Raw genomic sequence first — 26,482 nt, forward strand, 5'->3', positions numbered from 1 at the left:
AAGCCTTAGGCCTGCCAGTCCAGGTGTTTCCACGCCTGCTACCCTTGTCCCCGGAATCAGTCGGTACTCTAGGCTAGCCCACTTTACCAGCCCCAGGTATTTTAAAGTGTTGGACAGACCTGGGGGCTCACAGCTGTGGGTGCCTTAGGTGGGAAGGGGTCCCAGAGCTCCCATAGTGAGTCAAGGATCTTGGGCTATGAGGTCTGTTTATAACTCTTCCTGGAGGCAAGAGGTGCCGGCTCCTTCTAGCCAGAAGGTACACGTTTCCCAGAGTGGCCTGGGAGCTGGTTCCATTCCTGCTCAGACAGCAGAGGCCAGCTCGTATCTTGTCCTCGCTCTACCCGTGCACGGCCACTCAGAGCCAGCATCGTCTGGGGAGGCAAACCTCGGAAATCTGCTGATGGTTCATCTTCGGGATTCCTGGGGCGTGTGTGTGTGTGTGTGTGTGTGTGTGTGTGTGTCTGTTCCTGTTCCAGCAGGATAATTAACAAGGCATCTGCAGGTGGGGGAGCTGGTAGCCGCTCCCCAAATCTGCTTTCGGGTCTCGGCCCCAGGCATTCCAGAGCACGGCCCTGCCCTCTGTGCCCAGTGGTGCCAGGCCTGTATACCATCATGAGGATCCAGGCCAGCAGATAGCAGTACAGGTTCCGTGGGAGGAGGGGTAGCCACGGAGGTACTGACAGTTGCATAAATGGTTGGCATCCAATCAGGGATGGGCGTGAAAGAGCTGCTGCTGCCCAGGTCATGCGTAGGCCAGCATCTCTGTGGAGCCAGGAGCGATGGGGAAGCTGCCCCTCATGGTGGGCTCAAGGCTCCTGAATGGGGGGGGGGGAGGCTCTAGTGGCTGCCTGTGGCCACAGGTCTCGGGAGGGAGGCTGAGTCTTCCACTTAGAGAAGCTTCTTCTGCTGGGTGCAAGGTTTCGGTAACACCAGTCTCCAAGACCAAGATGGGGTGAATGAGCACAGTGGACCCCAGGCACATTCTTGTCTCCTGGGTGGGTGTGGTTGCCCAGGCCAGAGATCCTCCGCTTTCCCGAGGAATTGTAGTGTGAGCCTGGAGGCCCTGAGGCCCTAGGGCAGAGAGGCCTGCAAGCCCATAGCCGTTCAGTTTAACTGGGCATTTCGGAAGATTCGTAGACAGTGGATACCACTGTGCTAAACCCCTCTGTGGAGATTGTTCAGTATCCATTTGGCAGCCCTGGGCTAACTATCTTCCTTCAGCCCAGGCCCCAGGTTTGTGGTCTCATTCCCTCGGCCTCAGCTTATAATACCTTCTCAACCTGCCTTTTCCTCTAGACTGCCTTGGAAGGCCTGACTCACCCTGCAGTCTGTCTGATACTCCAGGACTAATCCCAAACGCTGCCAAGGAGCTCTGCGCTCGAGGAAAAGGGAAGGGTGTGGTTTGGCCTCTGGCCAGTGAGAATGACGTCATCTCCTTTCTACCCCCGATGTGTTTGGAGGCGCACCCCAGGACGGTTGCATGGAAAGGAAGTGGCTCCATGTCCTGGGACACCTCCCTTTGTGTCTGGGCTGTGCCTCGGGCCTGTCATCTACCCAGTGAGAGGACCAGATGTGGGTTAGTGGTCCACTGAGCTGTTCTGCCTTCCCAGTGAACTATCTATCACAGGGACTGCAGCTATGTCCACCTGCAAGTTAGGGTGCTTGCCCCCTCTTAACTCTATCCAGGCCACAGCTATGTGTGCTTCTTTTACCCTTTAATGTTCCTTATTCCCTTTCCAGCTGTGGGCCCGTGAGGCCTCTCCACCCCTGAGAGCCTTCATGTGCTCTCCCTGGCTGGCTTGTCCACTCTAGTCATCGGCGGCTGCGTTGCTCCTGGTGGCATCTGAGCACCCCTTGGAGGCTGGGCACAGTGAAGGCACAGCGCCCTCAGTTAAGGTGGCACTGAGAGCACATGACACTAGAGATGGCCGTCCCTACATGGCACTCGTTACCCGTGTGACCCCTGAACCTCTCAGGGTTCAGTCTAGGCTGCCCCTCTGTTGAGTTCTGGGTGTATGGTCGTCTTTATAGGTCTCGGGTGTCCCCACAGAACAGAGCAGGGTCCCAGGCATTCTGTGGTGTTTGGGGCAGATGAGTTTTCTGTAAGATTCCCCATCTTGTTCTGTGGGTGGGGAAACTGACATTTGTAGGGGCGACACCCAGGCCCTGGGCTCTTTAGGGGACTTTAGTCCACCACCCTGAACCTAGGGAAGTGTGCAGCTGAGTTGCAGGGCTGGTGTGGACCGTGGGTGGGGACTGGGCAGTGGGCTCTGCTCTGCCTCTAGCTCTGCCCCTGCATTCTCCTGGTATCGCACACACATTGAAGTCATCTGAATTCTGTGTGTGTGTGTGGGGGGGGGGGGTTGCTTGACTGGAGGCTTTTCTGTAGCCGTGGTAGAAACATCCCCACCTCTTGGCCCTTCCCACTCAGGGTCTCCCTGCCGCACATCAGACCAATTGCTGAAGATTTGAACCTGGCCCTGGCCAGGTGCTGTTTGCTGTGGGCCACTGGGTCTATAAGCCACAACTGGAGGAAAACAGGATACAGAATTTGCTGGGCAGGATGAGACATCAATGAAGATCCTTTGGATCCCATAGCTAGACAGTGGCAGGAGTGGGAATGGTTGGTTGGGTACCTGTGACCACACAGGGGAGAGCAAGGGGTTCTTGTCACTGTGCCCAGTGGGCAGCCTCATGGTGGCTTGACTCTCCTGTTGTTATCCTGGTTGTTGCCCCCTGTGCCTCTGGAGGAGGCGCCTAGAACTTTCAGTCCCAACTATGCCTGCCCTCCTTAGGGTTGCTGGCCCCTTATCCCTTGCTGCCAGAGCTGGGGCGCCCAGCTTTTCATTCCTCCCAGGCCTTTCCCTGGGTGGCAGGGAATGTTGGCAGAGGAATCCTTAAACAGCTAGGTCCAGCCCTGGGCAGATTTAGAGGTTCATAGATCCTCTGCTGTACGAACTCAGGGTCCCCCACTTGCCTTGTATTCAGGGTGGTGCGCTGGTGCCCCCTGGTGGCAGTAAAGGGTTAATGCAGGCTTATGGCTGCCTAGGATTTAGGATCATTAGCATGCTTAAAAAATAGTCACGACAAGGACAGAGAGGGCTTAAGGGTCTGTGCCCTATTGGGCTTCATTCCTGCATTTCTCACCTACTCTTGGCAATGTCCAACAATGTCCACGGTGATCTGATGCACCATCTTCCCAGGACTTGGGGACAGTAGGAGAAATAGCAAGGCCCCGCCACACACACACACACACACACACACACACACACACACACCTCCCTCTCATTCTCCCCCAGGCAATCTCTTACTGAATCTCACCAGGGTTTGGCAATCCAGGCCAACCCAAGAACCCAAGCCCTTTCCTCTGCGGTCTGCATCATGACATTTGAAGTAATGGGGGGAGATATCTGGATACTAGAGGCAAGGAAGAGGTTGGGTGGGGGTTCTGGGGGGATGCAGCCTGGCACAGACTGGGGTGGGTCCAGGGTGCAACCTGTGCAGAGTGGCAAGTGTGGTGGGAAGGAGCTGGTCACAGGTCTGTCAGCCCTGTTAGGAGCAGGGTACAAAACACCTGATCTGAGGGCTCCCTCTGGTTGTGGGAGGCTGAGGGTCCAGGGAGGAGGAGGGCGATTTACCTGGGGAAGACGGCAGCAGGGGTTGGGGCTGGGGTTAGGCTTGTCTGTGATGATAAAGGTCGAGGATGGAGAACTAGAAGCCAGTGTGATGGGGGCAGGGGAAGCTCTTGGAACCTTGCTTGAGCCAGGGAGGGTTGGGGAAGGAATTGGCTAGTTGGTGATGTGAGAACGGGCGTGTAGGGGAAGTGTGCTGGGGAAAAGGACTCAAGTCTTCAAGGTGATGGACACAGGGTGGGCAGGGCCACAGCCTTCCCTCCCCAGAGTCAAAACAGCCTGAGCCTGCTCTGTCTCCAGATTGCCTTATGAAGGATGGGCAGCCCTCCCTCCCTCAACCCACCCCCAACCCATTCTACCTCTTAGCAGTTCCCCCTTTATTTCCCCCTCTGTCTGCATCTGTGTGTGTGTGTGTGTGTGTGTGTGTGTGTGTGTGTGTCTCTTTCTGTGCGGCTGCCTGTCTCTCTCTCTTTCTGTATGTGTGCATACTGTGAGTTGTACTCCTGAAGGTTCAACGTTGACTTTGTAAATCTTCCTCTGTCACCCTCATTAAGTCAGAATCTCAGTTGAACCCACCGCTCACCAGCACGGCCAGTCTGTCTAGCCAGCGTGCTCTAGGCTCTCCCCCACTTCTGTCTTCGGAGGGCTGGAATTACAGATGGGTGCTGGGGTGCTGGGGATTTGAACTCCACCTTCACGCTTTTTACGCACACACCGGCCTTGCCTCTTAATTCTAATACCCCAGCGTGGACATAATTGCTCCTCTGCAGGGTGTCCTGTGGTGTGATGTTTGTACTTAAGCCCAAGCCAGATCCCGTGTGGACTAAAATCTAAGTCCATCTCCCTGCCTCTAGCAAGCATTCTCTCAACAAGTGTTTGCTGGCCTTTCCTATGCTCCAGGCTATGCCACAGTTTTGAGATGTGGCCCCTTCACAGAGACCTGTATCCAGCAGGAAGGCAGATGGGACAGGACACTCACAGAGACACATGGCCGTCCTGGGGCCAGCACTACTGCGAGGTCAGGGCAGTACGCAGTGAGTCAGCACGCAGGGAGACTGAGAAAGGTGTGGTGGCACCGGACGAGGGCGGGCAGAAGTACTCAAGGGGGGTAGGCCTCCCCAGTAGGCGTGGGTGGCCTCTCTGGAGAGGTCTGCAGCCAAGTCTGGGCTCCTGGGATAGCCAGTGCCCTTCTCTAGAGCAAGTGTACGGAGGAGCTGCTGCTCTGGCCATCTGTGCTGGACGGGGCAAGTCAGATGCTGTCCAGAGGATCAGATGCATGCAGCTCTCCCTCATAAACTGGGAGAGTGTGCGCAGACAGCTGGCCAGCTCCGGCTAAGGCTGACACCCAGGGTGGGTTCCAAGCCAGGCCCAGCCTCATCCCTGGTGGGGTGCTGAGCTCTGCTGGAGGGAGCCATAGGAAAGTGAAGAGCGCCCCCAGATCCTCCAGTTCTTGGCCCAGAAACTGAGCAAGAGGCAAAGCTGGTCATAGCTGGTCATCCAGACCACGAGGAAGACATGGGTTGAGATCTTCCAAGACCTGGGAGAACCAGCAGTCAGTGTCCCTGGCAGAATGCCAGAGGGAGACTGGGACAGACAGTGAGGTAAGACAGAGGCACAGGCAAGCAGGGGGCTCCCAGCATGCCCGGCCCCCAGTGCACTGCTAGCTTAGGCCTGCTTGGCTCTGATCTCCCTGCTACAGTCCGCCCGCCCCCCTGGCAGAGATATGAAAGGCCCGGAGTCGGAGTCATGGCCATGGCGGCGAGTGAAGACCTGGACACTTGGGGGAATCTGAGGAATGTTCTTGGCATCTTCTGAGCCTTTTACATATTGTCTTGTTTTATGGAAAAGAAATGGAAAAAGAAAAAAAAAACCAACAACCCCAAAGCCCATTCCTACAGTCTTGGATGCTGATGGGAACCTGACTGATCTCGGGGAGGAGTGGGAGGTGGGGGGGATGCTGGGAGGCCTCTGCACCCCTGGGTTTCGGTCATGGCTCTGCAGCTGCTCCAGTCATCCCCACTGCACAGAATCTTACTGTTCTGTGAAGTCTGTCTCTCCCGCTGGGCAAGGCCTTCCCTTGGAGCGGCCTCTGAGAAGCTGTCACCCAGGGCCACCTCTGTGCCTGGCCTAAGGATGGAGCAGGGAGCCTGGGGCTTGGCTGTGCCTTCCAGAGACCCTGGAACTGTGGACAGGTGTGGGCCTGAGGGCACTGAGGCCCCAGGAGGGAGGCCATCTGTGGAGAAGCCTCCCTGTCTCAACCAGAGCTATTGGCCAGCTGCTCCTGTAGCCACCACAGGGGGAGGCCCTGTGGTTTTCCTAAAGAGGCCGCCCAGTGACCTTGGATGTACAGGCAGGTGAGGGAGTCCTTTTCGGCTATTTGTAGATCACCATGTCTTGTCTTCAAGTTGCTCTGGAGACTATGGGCCATGGGGTGTGTGTGAGAGGTGGTGTGTGTGTGTATGTCTGTGTCTGTGTCCGTGTGTCTGTGTCTGTGTCCGTGTGTCTGTGTGTTGGCTCCCACCTTTCCCTCCAGCTTCCTGTTGGAAAATATTGAAAGCCCAGCTCATCGATTACATGGCTCCCTGACGTGAACTGATCTGAGCTGGCTACATGCATGTGCTTCCAACTTCTAACATTCTGGAAGAGGAAGAAGCTAAAAAGCTAGAGCTTGGGCAGGTGATGGCCAAAGTTCCATCCCTGGGAGCTACGTAGTGGAAGGAGAGACCTGTGTCCCACAAGCTGTCCTGACTTCCACGTGAGCACCGTGGTACGAGCGCTCATACACATACGTGCCCAAGATGGAATGTAGGAGATCTCTAGGGATTAGAGAGAAAGGGATAGGAGAGGGGAAATGCGGAGGGCGGTGGAAATGGTTCTGTCAGCCTCAGAGGACCCGTGTCACCGTTACCTGCTCAAACCCCTGGAGCGTGAAATACCCCGTGTGTGTTTTTGCAGAGCTCAGACCGTGAGCCTGAGGCAACAGTGGCATGCTGCCCTTCTACACAGTGCGCCCCCCAATGTGCTGTTGATAAGGAAGCTGGAGAGATAGCTCGACAGCTGATAGCACTGGCTGCTCTTCCAGAGGGCCCAGGTTCAATCCCCAGTATCCACATGGTGGTCCACGATCCTCTGGAACTCCAATCCCAGGGTGTCCAACATCTTCTGGCCTCCAGGGCACCAGGCACACATGTGCTGTGCAGACCTGCATGCAACCCAACACCCATACACATGCAGTCATAACAAAGCATTTTAAAAGTAAGGAAAGAACTGTGGGTGGAAAGGAAAGGGGACATAAGAAACTCTGTATTCTTTGAATTTTCCTATAAACCTCAAACTGTCCAGAAACAAAAAGAAACAAACAAAAGAAAGAAAAAGGAAGGAGGGAGGGAGGGAAGGAAGGAAGGAAGGAAGGAAGAGGAAGAAAACAAGCATGACCATCCAGGTGACTCCGCAGGTAAAGGCACTGAAATCATGAGTTTTGTACCCTAAACCTATGTAGTGGAAGGAGAGACCAGATTCTCATGAATTGTCTCAGATCCCCTACATGCACGCTGTGGCATTCACTTGTTGTATCTGTACGTGTGCATGCACACGAGCTTGCAGGCACACACAGTCATTGGGTCTTCCCAATGACTCTAGCTATAGATGGCCATGAGGTACCCACTGTAGGTGCTGGGGATGGTACTCAGATCCTCTGAGAGTGCCCCACCCCCACCCTCTCTGTGTTCTCTGCATTGCCTGCTGCTTGTGTTCTCTGGGGATGCACTAAATTGATTGGGTCTCTGCCTGTCTCCTCTCTTCCACGAAAGCTGTTTGGTTTGTAGCCGTGGTCATCACAGATGCTCACACGTTTATGAGAAAGGGTCACATGCTGATGTCCCAGGTGTGTCCCTTTGTCTGTGGTGTTGGTAGCACGAGGCTCACCGTCCCCCGCAGAGCCACCCAGGGCAAGGGGGCAGTTCTTATCTGGCTTCTCTGCGCTGTGAAGCTTATTTTAAGGACAGACTGAGCACCCTGCCTTGTGCACACATGTTAAGGTCCAATGCTTTCCTTCTGCTGGGTCCCAAGCAGCACCATTGCACAATGAGATGTGTTTTCACTTCCAGATGCAGGAGTGATGGTGAGGGGGTCCTCGGAGGTCTTTCTGAAGTCTCCTGCACGGGCTCAGGTGAAAGGCTGATGTGATGCGAGAGAGCTGTGTTGCTATCCAGTGAGGCACCACACACACACACACACACACACACACACACACACGCGCGCGCGCGCGCGCGCACACGTCACTGGCTCTCCCTGGAGCTGGAGCTTCTGCCCTGAGGATGGAAGCTCCTTCCAGAAAAGCTTCCCCAACAATGCTCCTCTAGGTCCTTCCACTTTGGCTCTTCTGCCCAGGTCCTTTCTTGCCATCCCATGATCCTTTGCTGCACCCATCTTGCTGGCATGGAGTCAGGCCTCCCAGTGCTTGCCCTGCAGGGGTCGTGATGTGGATGGCTTCTCATCCTGTTGCCAGTCTGTGTGTGTTAAGGTGGGCAGGGTCTGGTGGGAATCAGTCTGGAATGTTCAGGCTGCCCCGAGCTGGTAGGGCTCCTGAACCCAGATAACCACCACCCAGTAAGGTATTCGGATGGTGGAAGCTAGGCTTGCTACAACAGCGGCTCTGCTGGGCACCGTTCCCCACCCCCCCCACCCCCCCCCACCCCCCCCACCCCCGGTCTGGAAGCCAAGGGCAAGCTCAGCCCAGAGCAGTAGGCAGAGGCTGCTGGGTACAGACTTGTCTCTTTCCATTTTAAAGGTGATCCACACCTAGTGACAGTGTTAGCTTCTCTGGTGCCGTCCAGACTAACACAAATGGGAGATAATTGAAGAGTTCCACCTCAAGTGGCCCTGGGAAGATCACAGCCTGGCCTTGCATAGCTTCCCAGGGTCTCACATGCATGGGTTTGTGGTCCCTTTGTCCTCCCTCAGACTCAGGGTGGACAACCTCATCTCACCTCATCTCCCTCCCGCCCCACTCACGGGACCCCTCTCTGTCACAGAGAATGCTGCCAGGCAACCCAGCAACCTCACTTGTTCCAGCAGCCCAGCCCTGCTTTGCTGATGCAGCATCACACATTCAGAGGCCCTAGGGGTGGTGGGAGGCATTCGTCTCAGGGGCCAGTGGTGCAGCAGCTAAGCCCTGGGAAGCAGAACAAGGAGAGCATTTATAGCCTCACCTCCAAGGCCCAGAACATGCACGTCTCTGGAGCCCTGCACTTAGCTGTCTGCCTATCTCTGACTGGGGGCCTCCTGCCTGCCAGAACCATCATCTGTGTGCAGCCCCACCCAGGTCCTCTTGTGCAAGATGAAGGCTGCTGCGGTCAGGGTTGTCCTCGGGCCCCTGCTGAGTGTCTCTTGCTGGACCCGCAGGCTATTCTGAGGCCTAAGGGCTGCTTCCCTGGGCTTCACTAGGCAGACAGGGGGCTAGGGTGGGATTGCCCAAGGTGGGGGTGGGGGCTGCAGGCTGCTTTGCTTTGCAGGAACTCCCCCCACCCCTGTGCACCTCCCCCACCCGTGTCTGTGCTCCAGCCCTGGGGGAGGTAACGGAACACGGAGTTCCATCCTGTGAAGTCTCGGATATAGCATTTACTGTATGTGCTACATAAAGCCAGCATGACACTTCCTGCCTCCAGGGAGTTCGGGGGGCTCTTGGGGTCAAGGTTATGGGCCTTTCACAGGGCTCTTGATTATATAGGATGGGACCTTCTCAGCTATAATCGGAAAAGCAGAACATGGGCTCTTATCCTGTAGATACAACCCAAATCTCTCTGTGCCTGGGTCATCCAGTGGCAGGTAGAGGGGCCTCTGCTGGCTTAGACTTTGGTCAGGTTCGAGGGTTGTAGTTGTGGGTCAGTTCTAGTGTACCAACTGCAGACCTGGAATGGGTGGGCCAGGTTCTTCCCCAGGTGGGGGTAGGGGACCCTCTTTGAGCCGGGTTTCCTATGAGCCACATGCGTACACAATAGCTGACAACTGTCTTCTCGACGGAGGCACAGAGAGGTTTGTCCTGCCCCCTGCCACTCTACCCTGCAGACACTTCCGAGAGAGCTGTGCAGCCTTGGCTGTGACCCCAGGGGGGATGTGATGCAGGTAACAGCAGGTGTCTGGCCTGAGAGTGGCCAGTAGAGCGAGAAGTTTCTTGTCTGCCCTGTGGGGGTCCCAACATGTTTCCTAAGACACTCAGCTCCTGGGGCCTCCCATGGTTCGCAGGTTGCCCTATAACCAGGCATGATAACCAGAGGCTTGGTTCTGGCTGTCTTGGGCCTGGGTTAGGTAGGACCCAGGGCTGTGGTGGCTTCTGATCTTGGTCTGCATAGATTTACTCTAGTGACCTGTCTAGGTTTTCTTGTGGTGTGCTCCTGTGTCCACGGTGAGAGAAGGAAGGACCACAGAGGTCTGAGGATCATCACAGTCCTCCTGCAGCCTGGAGGTCAAGCCAGCTCAGAACTCTTGCCCACGGGACCCCTTCTGAGCTTCTGAATATCTGTCAAAGCACCATCAGGTGTGGGGTGCCCAGGGTTCAAGACGGCACTTGTGCCTGGCATGTGTGGGTATTGGGGTGTCCAGGACTGTGAGCTATGTCCAGCTCAGACCTTCATCTGGGTACAGGCAGGTGGCCTTGGCTCTAGGGAAACACAAAGGCTGCTTCCTGCAGGTCCTGGGAGAGCCTGGGGACGTTCTGAGTGGCGGCTTGGTGGTTAACCAAATGGGTGGGTGATCTCTTTTGAGTGGTCCTGGGCGGGTGAACGTCCCATTGCTGGGCCTTGCCTATAGTTCTGAGAAGCGGCCCTGGTCCCACTTGCTTTAAGGGAGTAGATAGGAAAGGCCCAGAAGATCTTGGGGTTCTGCCTATCCTATCTGTGCTCTGAGGAAGCATGAACAAGCCAAGGGGTATGGACCAGCATCCCCCCAAGCCAGCTAGTATCCCTAGCTGATCTCAGAGCCCCTGGCTTTAGGACAGAGGTTTGGAAGATATGATCTATGTTACCGTCTTGAGAGGGAGAGACTGGCCGTGATTCGCTAAGGGTCCTGTGTGCCTGTCCAAGGGTCCTCTCTGGAGGTACGCAAACCAGGCAAGGTAGAGAAGTAATGTGGCCTTGGAGGCAGAGTTTGGAATGACGTGGGGGAGAATGGGAGCTGGGGGCAGGGAAGGGGGCGGCCTGAGAGTCTAGAGGGAGTATGGCCCCCTTGCTTATGCCCTGATTTGGTTTAGTGATAGGGTTATAGGCTCATCAACTGTTAGAGTTGAGAGAGAACAGAATCATTGTTTATGCTACCTGGTTAGCGATATTTTGGAAAAAAAAAATTCCTATGAGTACTTTGCTTGCATGGATATATGTGCACCACAGGTGTGCTTGGTGCATGTGGAGGGCAGAAGAAGGTGTTGGATTCCCTGTAACTGGAGTTACAGACCACGTGGGGGCTGAGAACCAAACCCCTGTCCTCTGCAGGTGCTCTTAACAACTGAGCCGCTTCCCGAGCCCCGGCTGGTGATGGGAACTGCCCCTCTAATTCCAGGGTACCTTGAAGCCCCAGCCTGACTCCAGGTCCGTCGTTACCAACCCCTGATCCCGTCCGGGCTCCAGTCTGTCTCAGTTCTGCCTACTGACATCTGTTAGGCACCCATGAGCTTGCACGTCCCTTCCAGCCTGGCTAGACTTCCTCCCTAGACCCCACACCACCTCTGCTGTCTGACCTTCCACAGATGGCCACCACCGAGAGCAACCGCTCTCGTCACCAGCTGAACAACAGTGCTAACCACCCCGTCACTGCCATCACCCTTTCCTGTATCCCCAAGGCTGGCACAGAGCCCCACTGTTTTCTAAAAGGATCTGTTTCCCTGTCCCCGAGGCCAGACACCTGCATTTGGCAGGGGACACGGGAAGAAAGGCATGGCGGTATCCTGAGGATAGGAGCTGGGGGGAGGGAGTGTGTGGGTTCTCAGTAGGAGCTGGGGGGGCAAGCATGTGGGTGCTCAGTAGGAGCTGGGGGGAGTGTGTGGGTGCTCAGTAGGAGCTGGGGGGAGTGTGTGGGTGCTCAGTAGGAGCTGGGGGGAGTGTGTGGGTGCTCAGGAGCTGGGGGGCAAGCATGTGGGTGCTCAGTAGGAGCTGGGGGGGCAAGCATGTGGGTGCTCAGCTCCACCCAAGCAGCACCCTTGAGCTCGTTCAGCCTAGAGAGTTGAGTGGGCATGTCGGCCCTGCAGAGCAAGCTTACACAGAGATTCCCAATTGTCCCACTGCCCCTGAGGGAAGGAGGGGCCCATCTGGGCTCTGAAGTGGAACATTCCTGGGGAGGAACGTTCTTCCTGGGGAGGTAGAAAAGAGGCCCAGCCAATGCATCTTGCCCAGATCAGAGTCTCCTGGAGCGTTGTTGGCCGAAGGGATGTCCCCGGGATTGTCTGTCAGTCTGGCACAGCAAAGTGAGGGACTGCCCACCTACCCCCAGGGGAGGGGCCTTGCCGGACCTCCCAGGCTCAGGATTCTCTCTGAAGCCCCTGGTACCTATAACCCCTTGCCTTTCCTCTGGAGCTCTGGGTGGCTGACTCCAGGCCAGCTGGTTTGCATCAGCTCTTGGATGAGACTCAGGGAGCAGCCTTGGCCTGTCTGGATGACACCTGGCTAAAGGAAAGACGGGCTTCTTGGCCTCATTAATCCTGGCTCCTGACAGGCAGCCTGAGGCTTCAGGTGGGGAGACAGGATCAGGTAGAACTGTCCCCACAGGCCCATGAGTTGAAGCCCTGGCTGTCTCCCCTCTCCGGTGGGTGTGGGCAGCCCCTTTGGGTGTCCCAGCCCATGTTCCGTAGAGCAAGGCCTCCTGGTCTGGGAAGCTCTTCTTTATAGGCCTGTGTGTGTGTCTGTCTGTCTGTCTGTGTGTAGGGGGTGGGGGTGGTATGTGTGTGTGGGATGCGTGTGTATGGTGTAGTTGGGGGGAGGGTGCATCCTTTGGCTGAGTCCTCTCCTTTTGTGTTCCTCCCAAAGAGTTCTAGAAAGGATGTATTGCTATGCCAAGAGCCCAGATATGAGGTCATCAGTCCTCTACAGTGGTGTAGAGAGAGTAGCCAAGGGCAGGCCTGGGTCTCACAGGAAGGTCCCATAGGTCGTGAGTCTCTTGCTCAAGGTGGGAGGGCTGGTGACCCTAGTCTTAAGGCCCCGGGAGCCCACACGAAGGTAGGTGGGCCCTCCCCTGTACCTTTGGAAGGGGACTGTGTCCTCTAGCCCAGCATGCCAGTTAAGTGGGCCTTCTTGCTAGTCCTTAGGGCTGGCCGGGCTCCAGTCCTTGGGCCAAGCCTGAGCTGTGGGCAGGATGGACCTGGGGACCCCCCAGGTGGGGGATTGGTGGATGTTGCCTCCAACTCTGGGTTATCCGGGGAGCAGAGCTAGGTGGGAGGGGCAGATGGCCTGTCCATCAAGCTGCCCTCCCAGACTGGGGCTCCTGTTTTCTTGGCTGTCTCCCTTGTCTTCTTTTTAGGTTCCCCCACTCTTCCTGGGCTCTGCTCTGGGCCCAGCCCCAGATACTTTAATGCTATCATGTCCTCATGGCCCTCTGGGTCCTGGTCACTATCTTCTCCTCAGAACCTAGGGCTGCCTGGGGTGGGGGGAGGGACAGGTGAGGACAGGGTCATAGGCACCGTTGTGGCCGGGCTTGGATTCATGTTTCATCCTGCCTCCAGCTGGGGCCAGGATGCTAAGCAGGCTGTGTTCCCAGGGGTAAAGTGGGGTGTCAGGAACTGAGAAAGGTTCCTGGGTCGTATCTGGTGGTGATGCCCAGCTTGGAGCCCAGTGCAGGTTGGTGGCATGCTGCCTACCCCGGCCTCACATCTAGTGTGAAGTGGGGGAGGGGATACACCTTATAAGTACCATATCCCAGACAACGACTGTGGGCCGGGATTATCTCCTGTGTGAGGGAGCCACGGCCTCCCCTTCTCCCCAGTTTCTGGCCTCTGCCCTCCATCCAACTCCCCTGATGGTCTCCTGTACAGGACATTGTGTAAAGGTTGCCTTCACCCTGCAGAGTGGGAGGATGTGTGGGGAAGGAGAGACCACAGTGTCCTGTCCTTGGCGGACTGTTTGCTAGAGACCCCTCTGGGCTGGAATGACACGGTGAAGCCAGCCTTGACAGGAGGAGAGGAAGGGCATCCTGGGGACATCTGTCCCCGGGGGAGGATTCCAGACCCACTTGCCAGAGGTCTGTCTTATCAGACAGCGGCTCTTGGGGCCTGAGGGACGTGTGGATGCGGACCAGTTCAGGGCCAGGTCTTGTACCGTTCTTAGTGTTTTTCCAGAATTGCTTCTCCAGGGGGAGGGGAGTTTCACATCACACCTCCTGCTGACGCCCTTATGGCCCTGTCACTCCCAGCAACCTCCATCCTAGATGATTAATGATGGCCAAGTGGGCCAAGCATGTGGTCTGTCCCCTGGGGTCTGCGCCGGCCTTGGCTGTTTGTCTGTGCTTCCTAGGACTTGGTTTTGTTCTCGGCAACGGGCCCCTATGGAAGCCCCACCATGCGTCGCCGTGTTAGGGGGCTGTGCCCAGGTCCGGCAGGACTGGATCTGTGGGACACTTGCCCCAGCCTTGACTCTGCTCGGTGGGGATGCTGTGTGCCTTAATGCTAATGCTGCCGGCTGTCACACGTGAGCCACACACACCTGAGGTCCTCGCAGCCCGTCTGAGAACCCTGTCAACGAACCCGTTAGCCTCTTGCGTTGATGGACGTTGCAGGTGAGGCTGTGACAGCCATTTCAGGCTGGTTCCCGAGATGCCACCATGTCTTCATGGATGGGCACTCATTTATGTGTGGAGCCGCCACACTGGGGCCTGAGCTGTAGAGGGACCCAGGCCCCGCTTTTTGCTTTGCATCAAAATCCCCAAAGCAGTAGACACACCTGGCAGGGAGATCACCTCTTTTTCTGTTTAAATTGAGGTGAACCTCACATCATGAAGAACCAACTCTTGGGGCTCAGGCTTCAGTGTCACCTGGCGTGTTTCTGGCACCGTGAGGCCATCACCTCTTACCCTCCAGTGCTTTTGTCACCTTGTGGACAGCCCTGTCTGCCATCATGGTGGCTCACAGCACCGGCTCATCGTCTGTTTTCTGTGCTTTGTCTCAGACTGATAGAGCAGTGCAGTGTGCAGCCCCCTAGGACCGGTTTCCTTTCACTCCTTATGACCTCAGAACCGTAGGGGGCTGCCCAAGGACTGACATTGACTTTGGGACAGTAGAGCATCGGAAAGAGGAGTATGGAGGTATTTCCTGGGGTGTCCTAGTGAGCTGTGGAGGTGTTTAGTGATCTGACAGGGGTGAGGGGAACATCCTAGTGAACCCTGAGTGGACTCAAGGGGCCAAGGCCCAGGTTTGTTGTTTTTTAAGGGCACATGAGGGTTGCGTATATTGTCTTAGAATGACTGTCTTTAGTCACCGGCCTCAGCATTAGGGGTGATGCTAGCCAAGACTGCAAGGGTGACTACTTGGTGGACCTCTGTGCTAGGCTCTAGGTCTGCCTCCAGTGGATTCTGCTGTGAAGGGTCTTGCTTCAGGTCACTGTGTGTGTGGATGCCAATGTCACGGTCTCCCAACTGTATTGGTTTGAGAGGATTTCATGAAAGTTTCTACCCAAAGCATGAAAACCCTGTCTTTGCAGGCCACCATCCCCAGGCACAGGTGATGACTGGGACATATTTATAAGTGCTATGGAAGGCAGGGCAGACCTCAAAGGGCATGCAGGGATGGGACAGTTTACACACAAGTGATGGGGGGGGGGCTCTATTGAACGGTTTACTATGAACTGGAAGTGCAGCATGGGGGCCTCCGAAATGCCTCCATCATCGCTCAGATGACCGTCTGGTCCTGGTCTGTGTATAGAAGGGGGCTCAGCAGGGAGACCTGCCCACTCTACCCTGCTCTCCTGGTGTCTGGTTGTGGCAACGATTGTCACAGCTTGGGAGGGAGTGCTCTGCCCTCTGTCCTGGAGCTCTTACGCATGGAATTTATGTGGCATTTGCTATTTCCCGTAGCCCCCATGGGCCTGGGCTGGAGACAGGAACCCTGAGATGGGTTGGATCAGATCTTCTCTGAGGATTACGTGTCCATTGTGGATGATCCCCCAATGCAGGTGATTAGGGCTGTGGGGACCCAGCATGGCTCAGGCTAGCCCAGAAGCGAAAGGAATTTCTCAGGCATTCTCGGGATAGGAGCCCCTAGCCGCTGCTATGGTAACAGGGCAACAAGTGTCTGTCCTGGGTACCAGGCGCTGTGACTCATTGCTGTGCCAAGCTCAGGGCTTTTTCTGTAGACATGCGGAGCCCCTGAGGCTCTGAGCAGCAGTGGGCATTCTCACTCTGATGTCCACTTGACCGAGGTATGGCCTTGCGAGGTTCCCTAACCTGGACCCAGGGCCCATACAGTACCATGAGAGAACCTTGATCTATGACCCTGACCTGCGAGTCCCCACTGGCCACCTATCCAGCTTCCCACACAGTGGTCTGAATGACAGGACAGACCTAGAAGCTGCGTCGTGCCTCATATCCTGGCCAGTCAGCCTGGCTTTGGTGCTGTCTCCTCAGGCCAGCAGACAGGGGACACTAGGTACCCCAGCCATGACCTCTGCTGAGACTCTGTGTAACTTCCCAGGAATTCCTAGGAAATTCCCACTGTAGACTTTGCAGGGCTGGTGGCTTCGTTCCAAGATTCCAGAGGCAGCTGGCCAGTGTCCTTTGGCCACCGCTGTCCTCACGGGACTATGGGTATCTCTGAGGCCCTTAGCTTAGCCGAGGGAAGTTCTTCTAGGGACCCTCCTGAGGAGATTCTGAGGCCACTGGGCAAGCTTTGGGCCAACTCAGGCCTGAGAGTGCCCACACCTGGTTCCTGTCTACTACCTGTATGTCACTGGGGTGGGGTTTAGTTTCCTTCCCAGCAATAACATATGGCAGGTAGAATAAAGGCTTAACCATGTGTGCCTGTGACATGTTGGGGTACCCGTTGCCCTGAGCCTTCCTAGAAACTACAGGGGACAGCCTAAACCTTTGGAGGTAAGTGGCTGGGGACACTGTGGTTCAGCTTCCCTGGACTCAGCTGAGGCAGTCTGACCAGGCCAGTGGACGGAGGCCCTAGATCCCGACTCAACACATTTGTGAGGTTCTGACACCCCCGAACCTCCCTCAGAACCCTGGTCCCTTAAGTCCCAGGCTAGCCACATCGGGTGGCAGTCGAAAGCACCATTGCTCCTGGGTAATCCTGAACCCAGAGTTGCCGCCTGTGCTCTGGACCCTAAGAACTGGTGGAGGAAAAGCAGCCACGGGCTCAGAACCTGGCAGTCTGAGTCCAGGAGCTTGACTCTGTGCTCATTGCTTTCCCTAACCTGACACAGTGTCACCTGGTCATGAAGGGAGCCCAGAGCTGTCCTGGTGGGACCAGAGTGCTGAGTCTATCGGCACAGTTCTGGCAGCTATGAAGAGGAATCACGTGGGGTCCTCTCGCTGCAGAGCAAAGGGAGTTTGGTTTCCTTGGAAAGCCCAGGGCTGCACAGGTGGTTCACCAGGGCACACAGGATGCTCCAGGGCTAACACCACTGCTTGTGGCTGCTCCTAAAGGTCAGATCCTCGTGTCCTGTAGACACGTTACCCGGATGCAAAGAGAGCCACTTCCCTGGGTGCTTGGGTGGAAGGATGGGTCAGAGGATGGCAGTCTGACCCTGGGTCAATTTATTGGGTCCCTCTTTGGGGTCTGTCTTGTTAGCTGATATTCCCCTAACCCTTGGGGACACTGAGTTTCCATGGCCCAATGCTCATCTGCTTTTCTCGCCACAGATGTTGACGAGTGTGCCAATGCCAACGGGGGCTGTGAAGGCCCTTGCTGCAACACCGTGGGTGGTTTTTACTGCCGCTGTCCACCTGGCTACCAGCTTCAGGGCGATGGCAAAACCTGCCAAGGTAGGACCTGTCTATTGCTCTGCCCTGAGGAAGGGAGGTGGGAGCCAGGGGCAAGCCCATGCTAGTCCTAGGTGCTAAATCCCTATGGGGGAAGGGCCCACATCCCTGTGGATGCCGGGCGACCCTGATAGAACCTTGCCTGTCAAGGACTGTCGAGAGGCCTGGGGCTGGGAGAAGCTTGCCAGCTCTGAACTGGCCCCCATAACTCCGCCCCAATGTTGCTGGCAGGCTGTCAGCAAAACCAAGACCAGACAGAAGACAGTCCTGGGGAGACACAGGGAACAGAGAGGGGAGGGAGCAGGAGGATGGAGGAGGGCCCACTGTCCCCAGCTCCTCATTCTCTGGCTGCCCTGACATCTGGACTCATGCTGGTTTGAACAGCTGGGCCTCTTGGAGTGTTTGGGGCCATCAGTGGCCAGGGTTCTGGGCCTGGGTCAACAGCCTGTCTCTGCTCGCCGTATCAGACGGTCACTGTCATCTTGTGCCCTAGAATGTCCTCAGTTAAGTGTCCCACTGTCTCCAGCCATCCAACTGCCCATCTGTGAACCATCTGCCCACAAGTGGGGGCCTAGTCTGCTGGACATGGGGTTTGGAGAAGCACTGAGGCGGGGGTGTCTGCTCTGCGTGAGACATTCTAGAAGAATGGATTCCCCTGTTCTCCTTCTTAACTTGTTCCGACGGCCAGCAGGAGGTTGGAGGTGGGGAACGTTGCTGTGACCTAGGGTCGTGCCCCAGCTGTGGGGCAGCCCTCGGCCTGTGCCTCCATGTGTCTAGACTAAAGGGAAGTAAGTATGGGTTTGGGGCCGAGGGTTTGGTGTCCCAGGAGGGCAGTACAGATCAGGGTTAGTGATTGCATCTGTGTCCCCATGCCTGTGTAGCCAGTCCCTGATGGTGCCCTCAGAACTGAGACCCCGGCTTGCAGGTCCACTTGGGCCCCATCCAGAACTTCTTGGCAGCAGAGATTTGGGGCTTGGGTTGGCACCAGTGTTAGAGATGGCTCATGATTTGAACTGGCTTATTAAGTCAATTCTAGGGAGCAGCTTGCCCCCCATCCCCCTTCTTGTGTCTCTGTGACATGGCTGCATATAAGTGTGCAAGACCTTTGGTACCCCATCTCCCCACTGTGACGTGTAGGTGTGTCCTAGGGAGATTTTCTGGTCCCCATCAGTCACAGAGCCTACAGAGCCTTCTTCATCGCCACAAGTCTGGGGTATCTCCCTCCGAAAAGAGGGAGTGATTGCTAAGCTAGTTTAAGGAGCAAACTGAAAGACTTGGTACAGACCTGGCCCTGGATAGTTTGCTGTGAGCCAGTTCATCTAACCAAGCACTGGCTATACCCTCCCCTAAGTGGTACCTGCTCTGCAGCTCCCTTTCCGTGACCGCTGCTTCTTGGCCCAAGATGGAATCAGGCTCCCCAGCCCCATGCCTTCCTTGATGGGGCTGGCCTGAGGTGCCTGTCCACTGCCCCTGGAGCCTCACCTTTCCTGATGGGGAGTCTGAAAATCCCCACTCTCCAGTGACGTACGAATAGCCAGGTCAAGGGCTCTGCTGGGCAATTGAAGACTCCCGGCATTCCTCTGGTCTGTCTTCTGGAATGCATGGTGGTTATCCGTATGGACATCTCCCCTTGTGTAAGAACTGCAAGATGGGGACAGACATCAGCAGGAGTGGCTGCTAGACCAAGCCTTGGTCAGTCAGAGTGCCTGCTGTCCCTGGGGCTAGGCCGCGAGCAGGCATAGGGTCCCTCCTGAGCCTGCAGGGAAGGCCCAGCATAGCCACGGAGACACCCTAGAAGCTCCTCACGTGGACGTCAGTGTCAGGATGAAATGGGTAGGTAGGTTCTTTCTGTCTAGCGTGCCTGCCCCAGCTTTTGGTCAGTTGCTTTGGGGTGATGCAGTTGGTCAGACAGATCTTGGCTCTAAACTGACCCCATGTTTCTTACAGCCTAGGAGAGCAGGGCGGAAGCTCTGCAGTGGGGTTCCAGGCAGGTATATGTAAGGATGACCCCCCCCCCCCCCCCGAGGCCTACAGAGCCCCAGAGAAAGAATTGCTACCTTCTCAGCCCATTCACATCTGTCCTTTCCGGGAGAGGGATGCTCTTGGGCGTGCTACCCATCATCTTCCTCCCAGAAGCTGGAGTTTGTAGTGTGTGCTCTGGAGCTGGTGTGCTGTGTTGATCGGCCATCCAAGTGGGACATGGCTGTTGGGGAGCTGAGTGCAGTGTCAGCAAGCCAGCCTCCACTTACAGCCCCGGGGAAGGAGGCAAAAAGAAGGCAGAAGAGGGTGATGACCCAAGACCAAAGCTGGCCATCCATGGGTGCTGCTGGACTTGGGCCTTGCTCGTGCCAGGCAAGCAGCTTACCACTGAGCCGTACCTCCCCTCAGCCCTCTTTGAGACAGGGTCTGACTAAACTTGCCAGGCTTTCCTGGACCTCACTCTGTGGCCCAGGAGGGCCTGGAACTTGAGGTCTCCCTGCACCAGCCTCCTGAGTAGCTGGGATTGCAGGCCTGTGGCCCCAAGATCACTTCTGTTCCTTCATGAGACATTGGAGTCTCTGTTTGGATTCCCCTAAGGGTAGACCAGGTCTTTGCCTCTGACAGAGGTGGGTCGAGGCAGGAACATGACTAGATGGCGGAGTCTTGGGCAGAGGATGGTTTGGCCTTGCAGTACCCGCCTTCTCTTTCCTTGCCTCTTCCCGGCCCCAGCCCCTCCTCCCCACCTCCTCACCTCCCGTGGGGTTCATGCCCCAGCTCTGCGAGTTTGGGATGATTGGAGTTCTAAGTCACCTCATGGCCAAGGGCCTCCACCGTGAGCCAGGGGCCTGCTGTGCTTTCTTTGTTCCTTGCCAGCCTGGCCTCCTCTGGCCAATACGTGAGGCAGCAGAGCTCGTGGGGCGCAGGCTGCCTGCATGTGTGAGCACAGGCTGTAGGGAATGAAGACATCCCAGGAGGAAAGGACGGCCTCGCTTGCTCACGCGGGGAGGTGTGTGCAGAGTTGATGGTGGGGTGAGCCCAGAAACCGCTCTGAGTGATGAATAGCCGCTGTAAAACAAAGTGCTGGCATGGGAGTCTGGCCCGAGGTGTCTTGGCCCCGGCCCTGAGACCTGGTCCAGGCTGGTGTACGTCACGTGTTGGGAGGCTCTGCTGGAGCCAGGGCCGAGTCCATTCAGCGGGACTGGGTGGTCTGAGTGACACTAGCCAATGCTTCTGCCCTGCCGGGTGGGATCTAGTCTCTGTTCTGGACTGGGCCTGCATAGGTGGACCCAGGCCCATGTATGATAGACCTATCAGGCTCTTCGGTGATGCTCATTTTGTTTAGTGTGTATGTATGTGTACATGAGTGTGTATGCATGTGTGTAGGGGAAGAACACTCTGTCTTGTTCTTTAGATGCTATCAACAGCCTTCTTTTCTGAGACAGGCTCTCATTGATCTGGAACTTACCAAGTAGCCCAGCAGCCAGTGAACCCCAGGAGTGTCCCCGTCTCTCCCTTTCCAGGTCTGGGGCTGCAGGTTCACACCACCACACCCAGCCCTCATGCTGATGAGGCAAGCACCGACTAAACCGTCTTTCTTCTCCCCAGCAGAGCTCTTTGCTGTACGTTCCAGGGCCCTGAACGCATCTCCACTTCCACAAAGTGTCTGTGGCGAAAGCCATCCTAGGACTCACCTTTGGTGTCATGAGGGTGGAGCTTGGACGTAGTCCCTCGCTGAGATTTGTGTCTGGGCAATCAAACCGGACAGATAGGACTCGCAGCTTCTCTACTCATTAGAGGATTCAAGGAAATGCTTAGAGACCGGGGCTGGCATCATTCCAGCAGAGAGCCCTTCTCTTCCCCCTCAGCCGTACGGGTTTAAGGGTAGAGCTGCGGTTACCATGGAATGTTCACGAGACGCCTGTGGGCGCCAGCTCTTCGTGGACACTATGTCATTGTCCCCAAGGAGGCTCCCCCAAACCGAGGTTCCCAGGAAGCCTGTCTCACCCACTCTCAGCTGTCATAGTGACTCCAGTCCCATTTCTGTCACACCTACCAATGCAGCCTTGTTGCCCGAGAGCTCCGCCAGGTCCTCTCTGTCCCTCGGGAGAGGAAGGAACGTGGGAAGCGAATCGCAGTTCTGATTAGGAAAGGCTGACAGCAGCTGACCCAGGCCAGCTGTACTGGTCCACAGGAAGGGCCAGTGCTGCTGCGTTAGACCCCCATCCTTGTGCCTGATGCCTGGAGTAGCTGCATGTCCGTGCTAGCGCCTTCTCTGACCCTCTGGACCCCGGGAAGCAGCACTCCTACAGAGTCTCCCCAAAGTCTTTAGTGCCTGTGAGTTTTATACTCTCTGGGGGTAGCTTGGCCTTAGTGGGTGGGAAGAGCAGTGAGAGCAGTGACCTAAGCCCCCCCACTATGCCCTTGGCACTCATGGGTCAGTGCTGGGTCTCTGCTGGCCCAGGCCCCTCTCCTTCCCTCAGTTGTAGGGATTTAAGGATAGAGCTGGGGTTGTTAGAGACTGTTTCTGAGAAGGCCATAGGCTCCAGTCCTTTGTGGACACCATGTCATCTTCCTCAGACATGCAGGAAGAGCCTCCCAAGCTTCACACACTGTTAAAGCGCTGAGCTGGAGGACAGAGAGGGGCAGTAGTGACTCGGGATCCCAAGCAGGGCTGGTGAGCCCAGAGCTGGATGGTAAAATTCAGAGCAGCCTCAGGAGACCCCCAGGGTCCTGTGCTCAGCTGCTTGGATGGCTCCTGCTCCCTCTGGAGCCCTCTCCATTCTCCCAGGGCCTTTGGGACATGGAAGAGGTGTGACATGTTCAGTCCCTCTCTCTCTCTGGTCAGCAGTACCCGGCATGTAGCTGACATTTGTGTCTACCAATGTCCTCTGTGAACATGGATGCTAAGTTTACTCTGCAGTAAGATAATGTGAAGGGAGGTGGTTATAGGAAAGTGCAGAGGGGACCTGCCACTTCAGTCATCCTCTCCGGACGACCCAAGTGCCATTTATGAGGAAAAGGCCTCACCAGATGCCAGTTCTGCTGGCTTCTGTCCTGGCTCTCCACGTAATTCTGTGTTCAGTTGGTTCCTGCTGTTGGTCATTCACCAAATGAGGCATTTAGTTAGTTACAGCAGCGAGAATGGCCTGCTGCAGGGTCAGAGGCTGAGGCTGGGGAATGTGGCCATACACCCGTGGGCCCTGGGGTTAGGCATGAGCCTGGCCTTCTGGCCACAGTCCTAACCCTTCTGCCAGGGAAAGAACTGGGGCTTCCCCAGTCCAGTGTCCCCTGGATACGGCAAGAAACCCAGCTACAGATGCGGTGTCCTTCCAGGCCAGCAGCAGGGTTGCCCATGGCCAAGGCCTTCTTCCTCCGTCATTTCCCATTGCTGGCTCACGCTCATTCCTCTAGTGAACAAACTGGCAGGTAGACCCTCTGTGGAGGCCAAGGCAGGAAAGTAATAGCCTCCAAGGTCCATACATTACCAGTACAACGACAACAGTCCAGAGGCCAGTCCCCCCTCCCCCACCCAAAGTCACCCCAAGGTAGGCAGTGGAGCCTCTGGCAAACACCAGCAGCCTTCTTGGCAGAAGCCCCGTGGGCTCAGGCAGACTTGCAAGAAAGAGGTAGACATAGGAGATGAGGTTTTCGTCCCTGAGTGCCGACTGGAGACAGCATGCATGGCTCAGGGTTCCTCAATCCGGGGGCTGGGGCTGTGGTGTTAGGCACTTGCCTAACACAAAACCTTGGGTTTAGTCCTCAGGGCTATGCAAATTTCGTGGTGGCTTAAACCTACAATCTTAGACTTGGAAAGGGGATGCAGGAGGATCAGAAGTTCAAGGTCATCCTCCTTTATTTTTGAGACCAGCTTGGGGTTAAAGAGACTGCCTCCCCCCCAAAAGAAATTTAATAAATAATAAAGTTGCATTCTCAGACTAAGCCCACAGAAAGGAAATAGTAGAACGGTGGACCCTAGAGCATTCTAGGAATTCTGGCTGGTCTCTGGGGTGAGAAAATGACCATCGGATGATGTAGGCAAGATCTTGCTCTGGTTCTGGAAGCTTCTGCACTGGACTGGGGGGTCTTCTGGGCTGGGGAAAGGGAAGTTCCCGGCATCCTCCTCTTCTGTCCTCCTGGTATCAGCTGGCCTTCCTGGATTTACTCCCTGGTGGTCTAGGTCTCCTCCTGAGCAGAACAGCGATTGCTGGATAGCAAGGATCCTGAGCTGCCTTACAGAGTGGCCATGTCTTGTATAACCTAGAACAACTCATTTCCCTTTATGTCTCCTGGAAGTGAGGTTGACAGCTCCTCCTGGTTAGCAGGTGGCAGGGCATATAGGCTGGGTGGCAGTCCTAGGGTGGGGTGGGGCAGGGCGGGTGGAGTGAAGCAGGACAGGAGAATCTCTACCCGACCTCAGCAATGTCTCTCCTCCACTATTGTCCCTAGCCTCTCTTCCCCCACTGGGCCAATCTCTTCTTGTCCCATGGCCTCTTAACTCGTTCCTGTGCAACTGTGTCTTCTAGCAGCTGTTTGTCTTGGTGCATTTGGCTTGAATGATGACTGCACCTGCCACTCGGGGCCTCATGGGATACTTTTCCTGCCTCTCTCTGCCTCTTCCCTAAGGCATCCTGAGAAATGAGTCTAAGCCCAAAACCTCCCCCCCCCTCAAATTCTTTCACTACCCCACTTCAGACTCCTGCTGGGCAACTAGACTCTTAACACTATTGAACCTCCAGACCCCGGAATCTCATCCTAGAATCCTTTACAGTTCTGGAAGTCAGTTTCGGGGACAGCAGGAATGGAGAAAAGGCCTGTAACTGGCTGATATGAGGGGACATGTACCACCTAGGGCCAGTGTAGGGGTTTGAGGGCATAGGGTGTATATACTTAGGAGTAGAGGAAACCTTGGTGAGTCAGAGGTCACTGTTGTGAATCATACATGGATGCAGACTTTCTCAGAGTCTGAGTAGCGTGTGGACAGTCTGGGTAGCGTGTAGACAGTCTGGGTAGCGTGTAGACAGTCTGGGTAGCGTGTAGACAGTCTTGGTAGCGTGTAGACAGTCTGGGTAGCGTGTAGACAGTCTGGGTAGCGTGTAGACAGTCTGGGTAGCGTGTAGACAGTCTGGGTAGCGTGTAGACAGTCTGGGTAGCGTGTAGACAGTCTGGGTAGCGTGTAGACAATATGGGTAGCGTGTAGACAGTCTGGGTAGCGTGTAGACAGTCTGGGTAGCGTGTAGACAGTCTGGGTAGCGTGTAGACAGTCTGGGTAGCGTGTAGACAGTCTGGGTAGCGTGTAGACAGTCTGGGTAGCGTGTAGACAGTCTGGGTAGCGTGTAGACAGTCTGGGTAGCGTGTAGACAGTCTGGGTAGCGTGTAGACAGTCTGGGTAGCGTGTAGACAATATGGGTAGCGTGTAGACAGTCTGGGTAGCGTGTAGACAGTCTGGGTAGTGTGTAGACAGTCTGGGTAGCGTGTAGACAGTCTGGGTAGCGTGTAGACATCTGTGGGTATTGTGGGGGTGGGGAAACAGTAGCACTAGGACCTCCTGCAGGTACCCAGCAGGAGCTGGCTGCCAACCTTGGCTCTAGCATCCAGCAGATGGACAGAGGGGTGACCAAAAGGGTTTCTGGGCCATCAAGGTGACATCCTTGTTGATCCTGTTGATTGTTCCACAGTCTGCTGCTGCCTTCTACCCTGCTGTGGGCCAGGTCCTGGGATCCAGGCACTCTGTCCAGGTCTCCCAACTTCACTGACTGGTAGCCAAGCCTTTTCTTCCTCATTGCCTAGCAATTTGCACCTACCTGCTCATATGCTCTGACAAGCTAATCGTGTATTCTTTAAAATGTTACTTTCATCTTGCCTGCTCTTCCAAAGGTCCTGAGTTCAATTCCCAGCAACCACATGGTGGCTCACAACCATCTGTAATGGTGCCCTCTTCTGGCCTGCAGGCATACACACAGACAGAATATTGTATACATAATAAATAAATAAATATTTTTTAAAAATGTTACTTCCAAAGGCCAGGTCAGGCCTTCCTCAACCCAGGAAGCTTCCCTAATCCCACGGTGTCAGTTTGTCCCTTCTGTGAGTGTGATGTGAGACTCAGGTCCCATGGGCCCAGGGAGACAACTGACATCCCCTACGGTGTGAGTGTGTCCTTGGTAGGATGCCATCAGACAGTTCTGGGTCTTACACAACCATAGGGAGAGAGATCCAACAGCAGATAGCCGCCACCAAGAAACTGTTCACACTCTGTGCTTGTACGGTCTGAGGTCCCTGCGTGGCTCTAGGTCTGGGCCTTGTCGTGCCTTGCTGGCATTCTGGCACTGGGGTCTCAGGTGCTTTGGGCGGGTTTAGTGTTCCCTAGGATGTATGGCTTCTGGAAGAGGCTGTGAGTCAAAACTGCTCTCCCAAGAGGCCCTCCATTTGCAAGGACAGGAGCCTCTCTTATTTCCACCTGGTCCTGCCAGGAATGGCTGCAGGCAGGAAAGGCAGCTGGCTCCGTTCTCCTTCCTCGGCTTGGGTGAGGAGCAGAGACCAGCAATAGGTTTACCAGAAGGCTTACTCAGAATGGTTCCAGGAGGCACAGCCAGACCCTGTGTGCTCTGAGGCCAGGCGGGGCCCCTGGTCCTCTCTGCTCCTGAAATAACCTCCACACAGCACAGTGGGAGAGAGGCTGGGAGGGATGTCGTGGTGTCTGTAGGGAAGTGAGTTGAGTTGTATTTGGCTGCACACTGCAGACTCTCCTGCTCTGGAGGTGTGAAGGGTCAGAAACAGCCAGCAGGTGCATTCGCTCTCTGGGAGGAGGGTCGAGGGGGTGTCTTTGGCTTAGAGGCTGAGTTCCTCTTTCCCTTGCAGGTTCTAGCCATGCTCTGGTTTTCTTTCTGTTGCTCTGATGAAATACCCTGATAAAA

At 55.7% G+C, this 26,482-nt stretch overlaps 1 protein-coding gene across 2 annotated transcripts in view; it reads left to right on the forward strand.

Moving 5' to 3' along the window:
- Positions 1 to 26,482, forward strand: part of LOC121443551 (multiple epidermal growth factor-like domains protein 6) — a 99,896-nt gene that overhangs the window by 30,727 nt on the left and 42,687 nt on the right. Inside the window, exon 4 of one of the 2 annotated variants that reach the window (XM_041645329.1) lies at positions 17,469 to 17,591. The exons of the other annotated variant lie outside the window; for it this stretch is intronic. Within the exon in view, the coding sequence (XP_041501263.1) occupies positions 17,469 to 17,591 (123 nt within the window). The remainder of the gene's footprint in view (positions 1 to 17,468; positions 17,592 to 26,482) is intronic. 2 annotated transcript variants of the gene reach the window in all.

Source organism: Microtus oregoni, unplaced genomic scaffold, assembly GCF_018167655.1.
Source record: "Microtus oregoni isolate MIOR12 unplaced genomic scaffold, Mior012 000109F_ref0000275, whole genome shotgun sequence".
NCBI lineage: Eukaryota > Metazoa > Chordata > Mammalia > Rodentia > Cricetidae > Microtus > Microtus oregoni.